The sequence below is a fragment of the Anneissia japonica genome, unplaced genomic scaffold (assembly GCF_011630105.1).
Source record: "Anneissia japonica isolate Jap-2015-1 unplaced genomic scaffold, ASM1163010v1 scaffold573_len2283161_cov171, whole genome shotgun sequence".
In the NCBI taxonomy this organism is placed as follows: Eukaryota; Metazoa; Echinodermata; class Crinoidea; order Comatulida; family Comatulidae; genus Anneissia; species Anneissia japonica.
Window position 1 is genome coordinate 198,017 of NW_022719802.1, and position 10,292 is coordinate 208,308.

General features: G+C 33.7%; 2 protein-coding genes across 2 annotated transcripts in view; one reads left to right on the top strand and one right to left on the bottom strand.

Annotated features, from left to right (window-relative positions):
• Window positions 1-4,146, bottom strand: part of LOC117111013 — a gene marked incomplete in the record, with an annotated part of 8,831 nt that extends 4,685 nt beyond the window's left edge. Inside the window, 4 exon segments of the mRNA XM_033253872.1 lie at window positions 710-842; window positions 2,343-2,444; window positions 3,680-3,920; window positions 4,043-4,146. Of these exon segments, the coding sequence (XP_033109763.1) occupies window positions 710-842; window positions 2,343-2,444; window positions 3,680-3,920; window positions 4,043-4,126 (560 nt within the window).
• A 1,945-nt stretch (window positions 4,147-6,091) lies between these two features.
• On the top strand, window positions 6,092-10,086 carry LOC117111056 (putative transcription factor capicua). The gene is made up of 4 exons (XM_033253939.1): window positions 6,092-7,787; window positions 8,004-8,234; window positions 8,350-8,582; window positions 9,132-10,086. Exons 1-4 carry the CDS (start codon window positions 6,434-6,436, stop codon window positions 9,783-9,785), a joined length of 2,472 nt encoding a protein of 823 aa, XP_033109830.1. The 5' UTR covers window positions 6,092-6,433; the 3' UTR covers window positions 9,786-10,086.
• Window positions 10,087-10,292: the final 206 nt, after the last annotated feature.

Sequence of the window (10,292 nt, forward strand, 5' to 3'; positions counted from 1 at the left end):
CATATATACACACACATATATATATATACACATATATAGACACATATATAGACACACATATATATATACACAAAATATACATATACATACACATACATATACATATATACATATACATATACACATATACATATATACATATACATATACACATATACATATACATATATGTATATATAAGAGATAAGATAAGATAAACTTTATTGTCCAAATAAAAATGGAAATTCAAGTTCCATTTGGCGTAAAAAGCACTACTCAATTCACATGTAAAAATGTACATATAAAATATACATATACACACATACATACATATACATATATACATATTATATATATACATATATACATACATACATACATATACATATAGGCCTACATATACATATATATATATATATATATACATATATATATACATATATACATATATATATATATATACATATATATATAATTAAAGGTTTGATGATAACAGTGTCAGTATTCAGTGTATGGAATGGATTAAAGTAGTGTATCACTACCAGTAAGCAGCACTATCGGCATGTATATTGGCAGCAGCATCACCATAATAGTAGATGAAAATTATCATGAAATATTGATGATGATGATGATGATAATGATAATGGTGGTGATGATGATGATAATGATAATGGTGGTGATGATGATAATGATGACGATATTATAACGGCAAAGATGATGTTGATGATACCTGAATGCGTCCGAAGATTGTGAGTTATCATTTGATGTGCATGATTTGAATTCCAAAGATGCCAGACTGTTGGAGGACTCTGAATGCTTAAATTGTTGAATTGCTGATATTGTCCCTTGACTGTCTGTATATGCTATGGATTAAAACAATATAACTGAATTAAAATATAAAAGTAGCAATATAAAATATTTTGCATACGAGTATGAACAAACCGATTTGGATTATATCCGTGAGAAAAATTGAAGTTGAACAAAGATGAACGAAAGTTTTTCTTTATTAAATAACAGCACATTCACAAAAAGCAAAGCATAAAAAGACGGATCTAGTAAAAGAATCTTTTATTTTTAATATCTTTTTAATTTACAGTATGTTAGTTCGTACATTTATTAGTTAAGTCGTTCGAGTACATATTCTTTCAATCATTCAGTCTATTTCATAAGAGTCCATCTACAATTCATCAATTTTTTTCATGGCTTAATCAGTTTCAATAAAATATATTATTAGTTTTTTATTTAAATAAGTAACATACAATACTGGGAATTGCCGCGCACCAGAGAGTTCCCCTAAGCGCCTCTCTCACTGCGCTTATTGAGATAAACTCCTAATAAATTCCCAATGAATTAAAACTCATAAAGTCCAGCGCTTAATCGAAGTTTACTACCTAACCAACGTGTTTGATGTCTCATATTATTTAGAAAACTAACTTATTTCGCAATAATAGTATAAAATATATGAAAACGTTGCATTTTGCCACTCCAATTGTAATTTGAAATTAGCAGCTCTTTCCAAAATTCGATAAATGCCGAGGTACAAAGCTTTTACATATTTCTATGTTTAAGTCATTCATTTTACTTCTTTTAATATATTTTTTAAATAATACCAAATATTAATACTTTACCATCAAATATTTCCTCATAAATAAAACAATATTACCACTTTACCTATAAAAGCAATAATAATATTGATACAATACTTTTTATATTATTGCTATTAATAATTATATTATAATGTATTTTCTTTATGTAGGTCAATGCGCAATTTTTAAAGTGGCAGTCAAATTACATAATCAATTTCAATTATACTTATGAATTAGTTATAACCCGCCACCACAGAGTACTATATATTCTTTTCTATAGGATTATAGGCCTAATTTCCAGCTCATCTACCCAGATTTCCTTTTTGATGAACGTTTTTCCACAATCCATTTATAATTCCTACTCTAAAAAAAACTTCTGTTCAAGACTGAAAAAAACATTTCTTATCAAGTTATGCATAATTTTCTCCTTTTACCCATTTCTCGATCTCCTTTACCATCTCGTTACTTTTTGTTTTTTTCCCAAAATTATAAAAGAAAAAAAAAATCCTCCTCGTGTTGTCTGCTTTGTCTGTCTTGTCTCCTGTTGTCCTGTCCTGTCCTGTCTTTGGCTTTGGTTTTTCTGTGTGTTAATTTCAGGGCAGCCCTACACAAGTTCCGCTTTCTGGGTTTCACCCCTCAAACTTGGCTGGTTATTTATCATTTTATATATGCTATTATTACTTTTGAGAAAATAAATGTTGTTTTGAACTTGAACTTGATGACTACCAAAACTGCGAACAGTTACAGTACAGAATACTACAATTATAATATACATACATTTTCTGTATTCTCGAGGAATGATCTGGTTTAGGGACTGAATCACGGCACTGGTCGCCTCGATTAGTCGCACCTGCTGGTCGTGGGTAATGTCAGTTGAAGCTTCGAAATACAAAATAAAGGTTAGGCCTATATCGGGATTCAATGTCGGGATTCTATATTTCGACATTAATTATATTATCATCATTCCTGATGATGACATAATTAATGTCGAAATATTGAATCCCGACACGATGGCGTGCATTTCGATATTTGGAATATGTATTTTACTATCTTATCTGAGATTAATCAGTGGGCCTTTCGGTTTAAGGTTATTTAGATATTGTACGTTGAGTCTGATGGAACGTTTTGGCTTCCCATTCTTAATATATATATATATTTACATACACATATACATACATATATACATATACACAATTATATATAGGCCTACATTATATACATAGGCCTACATTATATATACATATACATACACTATATATAATATACACATATACATATATAATTATAATTATATGTATAATATATATATAACAATAATAATAATAATAGGTCTAATAACAACAACAATAATAATAATAATAATAATAATATTAATATTAATAATATTAATAATATTATTATTAATAATAATAATAATAATAATAATAATAATAATAATAATAATAATGCTCAAATAGGAACACGATGCTATATTCCTATCAAACATAGGCCTAGCCCTTCAACAAAAAAATTACCTATTTTCAGTTGTATGAAAAAAGGTGTCTAGCGGGATTCGAATCTGCAACCTCGCTATCAAGACGAGTATCATGCAATTAGGCCAGTGAGACGTGCAGATCTAATCCCAAGCACTTACTAACATTGACTGAAACGCTTAGTGGAGCTATGTTAAGGCTAGAAAGGCTTATATCGAAGCTTGGAAATCATACGGTATTAAATAATATTCAAATTGGTTTGAAACACAGTATAAACATCTATATCTATTTAATCTATCTATTTATATATATACAGTATATACAGTGTATATATATATACAATATATATATATATACAGAGTGTATATACAGTATATATATATATATAAATATATATATATTATATAAATATATATACAGAGTGTATATACAGTATATATATAAATATATATATACAGTATAATCAAATTCTTGTTAAGTATATAGAGTAAACTTCCATTAATCTATCTCTTGGCACGCCACTGCTTACTTTGTTGATTATTGCCTATTTTATGATTTCAGGCATAGCCTGACAGACTGTCTTCTTTTCAAGTGTGACCTTAAATTGAAAATCATATCCCGACTAATAAAAAAAAACTCTACCTGACGATTTATAGAGTTCGTTACTCATTGCAGAGAGCACTAACAGTGAAGTAACATCTGATATAATGGCTCGAATATCACCTTCGTTTCCAGGGGTAACGGGCTTAGATGCAGAAAAAGTTAACGCACTTGGCCGTAACGTTTCCGTCGATGTACTTACTGACGCCTTTGAGGCTGACAGTTGTTCACCACCACAAGCCTCTTCCATTGAGTCGTTATTGTTTGCATCTAGCACTACCAGCTGAAATCAAAGCACATATTATTTTAAGGCATTATCATTATGAAACTAGTAAGTTACCAGCCATATTTACAAGTCATAAAAATGTAATGTTTTTCATTATACGTCCCATCGACAACAAATACCGTGATTTCGTTGTGAAAAAGAAGGCGGCATATGCTAAATGATTCATCATGTGGCCAAAATATGCAACAAAAGCCAGTAGTCATCCTCCCCTCCCTCCCCAAAATTACCATGTAACAATTGTGCACACGTGAGAATTGCCCCTACTGGAACAGATGTAGGTACTTACCCGAAATTCTGCCGTTTTGGTATATTCCTACAATTTACTACTCTACATTTAACATGACCGTTCTTGTGTCAGTAGATACAACTTCATTGTTATGGCCCGAGTTGCGTATTTTGGATAAAGTCACCTGGATTAATTTACATTATTTAAATCAGATCAAAACCATCTGGTACAAGACTGGAAATGCTAATCAATGGTTCCACCCATCTCCCTATATTTGTGTCTTCCTTTATCATATCAATTTAAGATTACTATCCCGCGAATCTAGTAAACATTTTACCAGGGAAAAATCCTCGTAGGCCTATATTAATGGACGTGAATATAAGGCATTCCTCCCTATAAAGTCTTGCATATAGCTTACTCTTAAATGTCAGCAAATTGAAATATACTGCCACCTAATTTGATATAGGCAGATTGAATTGCTTATATATTTCAACTCGAATTTGTAGAAAAATCGACAATATAGTAATATAATAACAACAATAATAATAATAATAATAATAATAATAATTTTTGTTTCAAGTAATTTTCATACCACTATTATTGTTATTTAGTAGTTTGGTTGTTCATTTCTTGTTAGCTTGGGGTTTACTGTAATTTTGAAATACTAGGTTCGTTTTTCAGAAATTGAATATGCAATTAATTTTGCCTATTTATATTAATATATATATATATATATATATATATATATATATATAAACATGTTTCTACTATTTTCTATATATTTATTTATCTAAATAATGTATAAAACACTGCAGTATTTACCTTTCTTTGATGATTTATATACAAATAACAGTGTTAACGGCTATCTTGATTTATATTATTTGCAATTATTTGTTTCCAGTCGTACCTATTGTGTAATAGAGTGTATCTGACGTTATTTTAATCTGTTCAACAATGAAGTCTCTAAGGTCTAATGGTTATGACGCTCGCCTTGGCGAGAGGCTGCAGATTCGAATCCCGTCAGAGGCATTTTATTACACAACTTTTCTATATATTTATAGAGCTATGATACACGATGTATTATCCTTTATGTGAACACTTTGTTTAACTTTCTTTGATGATTTATATAATTTAACAGTGTTAACGGCTATCTTGATTTATATTATATATTATTATTTGTTTCCAGCAGTACATATTCTGACGTTATTTGATTACGTTATCTGTTCAACTATGAAGCGTCTGTGGTCTAATTATGACGCTCGCCTTGACAGTGAGATGCTGCAGGTTCAAATCCCGTCAGAGGCATTTTATTACACAGTTTCTATATTTATTTATGGACCGCATTCGTTGAGAGCTACTGTATGCTACACGATGTGTTATCCTTTATTTGAACTCTGTACACCTTTCTTTGATGATTTATATGTAATTAAATAACAATGGCATGACATAATTATTATTATGTCAGTAACTGACATGATTATTTTGATCTTTATATAAATTTATGAGGTGTATAAAGAGTAAGGTTTAAGATGGAACCACCAGTATGGCGTCGGGCAATCATTTGAATAAGTAGCAATAATTACCATGTTTTAGCTAATTTCCAGTCGCCGAAACACACGGTACCAACCACAGAAAGTTCGTAGTGTTTAACACGACCCAAAGCGATCAGGCCGTAGTAGTTCTAAAAGTAAGACCTAAAATAATTCCCTTTGAGTACGTAAATAAAAAAAAAAAATAATGTATTCATGTATGTACTGCACATAGAGATATCGCGACCTTACGAAAACGATAACGAATACCTCATTATCGTTGTCCTCATTCTTGACAATTATGCTGTACGAGCTGAATAAATATGTATAATATGTAATATATCATAATACATTTCATATAGGCCTAGGCCTATAAGGCTTTGATTACAAAGCCTTACTACCGTATTTCACCAACAAACATAGTAGGCCTACAGGCCTACAAAACAATTTCAGTGATTACATGTTATTTACGTTTATTTATTTTAGATGCACACTTAATTTGCAAATGTTCAACAATTCAACAAAAAGCATGTCCTGCTGGTATTGGTGGATTACTACCTTGTGATTTTACTCAGCAAAAAATCAACCAATCAATTGTTTCAATCCTTCCAGTGTCGACGAATCATGCTTTGTGCGAAATCCAATCAAGCTATCCGACTTGTCATCAAAAATTTGACGATAACCATGACTATTTAAATTGTTGTAGGTCTACTCGAGATTTATTATGCAGTATTGAACAAACGAAATTATCAAATATGAGAATTTGTCAAAGAAATGATAACTGTATAGAGCGGGCGCATTGCAAAGATTCTGTTTGTAAGTTTGTGGTCTACCCAAATGCTTCTAATCATAAGGAATATAATATATCAAAAAACCAAACCTCATTTGAAAATCAAAATCGTAATAATGGAAAAGAGGATAATCACAACATTGGCTTATCTATCGTAGCAGATTGGTCAAAGAATACTTCCGCAATATACAATAATTATGAAAATCATTATAATAAAATTAAAGAGAAAGATCAGATCGTATCTAACCTAGCAGACCTGCTGACAAATACATCAGAAAAAGTCAGTTATCATTATGGTATTTCAGATAGACCTACATATAGTTTTCCATCGTGTCATGTCTTGAATGAAAATGCAGATACATGGACTCCGAAGACGGTATGGGTTCGCCAACACTGTGAACCATCAATTCTACCGATTACACAATCAGCTTATCAACCAACTGAATTTAATTCAATTCATCGTTGTCAGCAACAATCCACATTCCAACATTGCGAAGAAGCGTCTCACTCTCCGAACAATTTGCACACTACACCAAATGAAGGCCGATCCATTGATAGATCAAAATCGCCATCACATTCATCCATAATATCATCAACCAAAGAACTGAAATTGACGTCACATTTAATCCAATCATCTAGCACAAATGGGTTCTACGACGCTTCAGTTGCTGATTGCTTGGCGATTCCAACACGGGTTGTTCATAATCGCCCTGCAGACAGGCCGTTAATTCGAACCCTGCCAACGTTTACAGTTCATGAAAAGAACTCTCCGACCGAATTGGTCTCATCAGGCGATAGGTTACTTAAAGAGTTAGTCTCGTCAAATGCTCTAAGTGCTATATTGCATGATACTTGCAAGAATTCAGCCATGTTTGACAAATCTTCAAAACTAAATACCTTTGATTCATCTGCGTCGACATCGATTAGCAGAATATTAGAAAGAGTCCGAAGCATTCCTTGTAAAAGTAATATCGAAAAGATCTCATCCACCCAACTTGTAAGGAAAGCTCAGGTCCAACGAACAAGTACTAGCAACCGTACGAAATGTGTGCAGATCTCGTCACCTGATAGACCAAATGCTAAACACAATAGCAGTTATCGTCATACGCCTATCAACCAAGGTCATATTCGCTCAGCTGATGGCAACCGTGCAGAGTCGCAGAACAGTCCATCATTCAACAGTCGGCCTACTATCACTATTACACACCGCTTCACACCAGTAGGTTCCTCTGCTCCTCAAGGCTTCTCTACTACTTCGAATAGCAATAGTCGAACATGGTCGTCATCTTATTCAAAAAACGTTCAATCGGGAAGAAAGGGTACGTTGGAAAGTAGAATACTATAATGATAATAACACCAAACGGTAAAAGCATATGAAAACATAGAAAACCAATTAATAATATAAATCTACTAAATAATAAATATGCAAAGCCACCATAATGGATAACACAAAGCTTCATATGAAAAGTAGGCAGACCTACTAGGAGCCAATAACCTTCAGATCATTCTTTAAATGTTGCCTTTCTCCCGTAAAGAGTCCGAGACCCAGTCCTCTGTGGAGGCTCGAATCAAGCGACCTATGAACGCTTTCATGGTCTGGGCGAAAAAGCACCGCCCTATAGTGGCCAACGTCTTCAACGGGCTTACAAACTCTCAGATTAGTGTCAAACTTGGAGAGATGTGGAACGCATTGCCAAAAGGACAGAAGCAAAGCTACTATGACGAGGCCGACATCATAAAGAGGAAACACAAACGTGATTTCCCAGGTCAGTGTGCCCTCGATGATTTCATCAGTTAGACTACATTAGAGACTTCAAAAAAAGTACCACACAACAGACGTATATAAAAAGTATCAAAGAATTCTAATTTTCTTTCCAAAAGGTTGGGTGTACCAGCCAAGACCTGCAAAGAAACGAAGAGAGTCAAAATACTCATTAGCAAACCTCTTCCCGTCAGAGGAGGCCATGCATGAACACATGAGATCAATAAACCACAATGATAGTTTCTCACCTGTACGAAAAGGAAGCTATTCAGACAATCGGCAAGGATCTCCGGTCAAGTATAATAAAACCTCAGATGAACATCGGGTTATGATGGCAGAAAAAACGCAAAAGGTAATCAGGGGTGGCGCCAGCGGGGGGCCAGGGTCCCCGTCGGGGAGAGCTGGCCCCCACCCCCGTCGGGGAGAAAAATCACAATTCGTCGGGGAGAAAAAAATATTACTGTATATGTATTTTATACATAGTAGTAGACTCTAAAATCGATTAAATAAGCCTTTGAAACACCTAAATTGTCGAAATTTCCGGGGGCTTCGCCCCTAGGACCACTTTCGGTACTTTTAATCAAAGCTCGACCACGCCTACTTTGCTTTCGTCTGGGAAATCTGACACCTCGTCGGGGGCATCGGCCCCCCGTCGGGGACCTCGCCCCCACCCCCCTGTCGGGAAAATCCTGGCGCCACCCCTGAAGATAATCAGTTATATCATATACTACTGCTACCTCTAATGTTACCTGCAATATCAGAGCAATTATTTAATCGACTAGCCAATAGTGTTACACTTAAATACGAGGACCTGGCCTATTGGATTGAAGATTACGAATTTGGTAGCACTGTTTAATAACTTCTGATTGTTTTCTTCTGTTGATTCTTATCCATTATTTAGTTTGTATTGGAACCAATACAGGTTAATCCAGACAATCCAAAAGAATATACATGCATGATGAAATCAATTGATGCGAAGGACCCAACAAAACACGCCTGTCAGCTAGTTCACGTCATGCCAATACTAAAAACATCATCTGAAGGGAATGGCGAGCACGCAAGCGACGCCGTTCGACAAAAGACGATACAGAAAAGTCAGATGACAACCAAAGATGCATTCAAACTAGAAGAGATGTCAACCAAGCAAGAATGCATCATTAATGGGAAATCTGGATGTAGTGTTATGTGGTCACCAATGAAAGCAAACACCGGAGAAAAGATTAAAAATCTTCAAAGATATACCAGCCATCGACCTCACCTCGACGATGTTGCCCTGAACTTTGCCAGCCGTTCGATCACTAATGATCACGACGACATTGAGGCTGATGATCTGAATTACGAAAATATTCAGCAATATTGTCTCGAAAGTGGCATAGCACTGGAAGAAGTACAGCTGAGCGAACAGTCGAGTTCACAAACAAGCGTGGAGCTTGATCGCCTCTTCTATGAGATATCTAATAGTGATGATGAAGATAACTTTCGTGAGTGCAATTCCGAATGGTTAAGTGCGCCAGAAATTGAAATAACTGATGTAGGCGACGTTACCGAGCTGTGAACAATCTGCTTTACCAATATCTTGAACATTTAACATTAGTTTTATGTATACTGTATGTTAATTACGGTATTTTTTTTTCATAAAACCTTAATAAAAAAAAAATCAGCATTTTTGAACTGAACATATTCAATCATGTGTGAAAATATAGATGGATGTTTATAAACTATGGAAATGTAAATTATATAATAAATCTGAATGTGAAAATATTATATTGGTTGAGTTTGAAGATTTCCACAAATGACACTATGGAAGTCAGCGAGCATGTATAGATGTGATTAAACTTGCATCAGAGTATTTAGATTTAGATCAAAATGTGGATGCAAGTTTGATAAAATTACAAAAACTTGAATACGTATGGCTGGCTCATCAGTCACTCACTCAATAAATAAATAAATAGATGAATCAATCAATAAATCAACAAATCAAAAGTTTATCACGTAAAGTAATATTCGGTGGCACTTAATGATGAAGTAAGTACAGTACACAACATTTGTTTTCAATTTAACA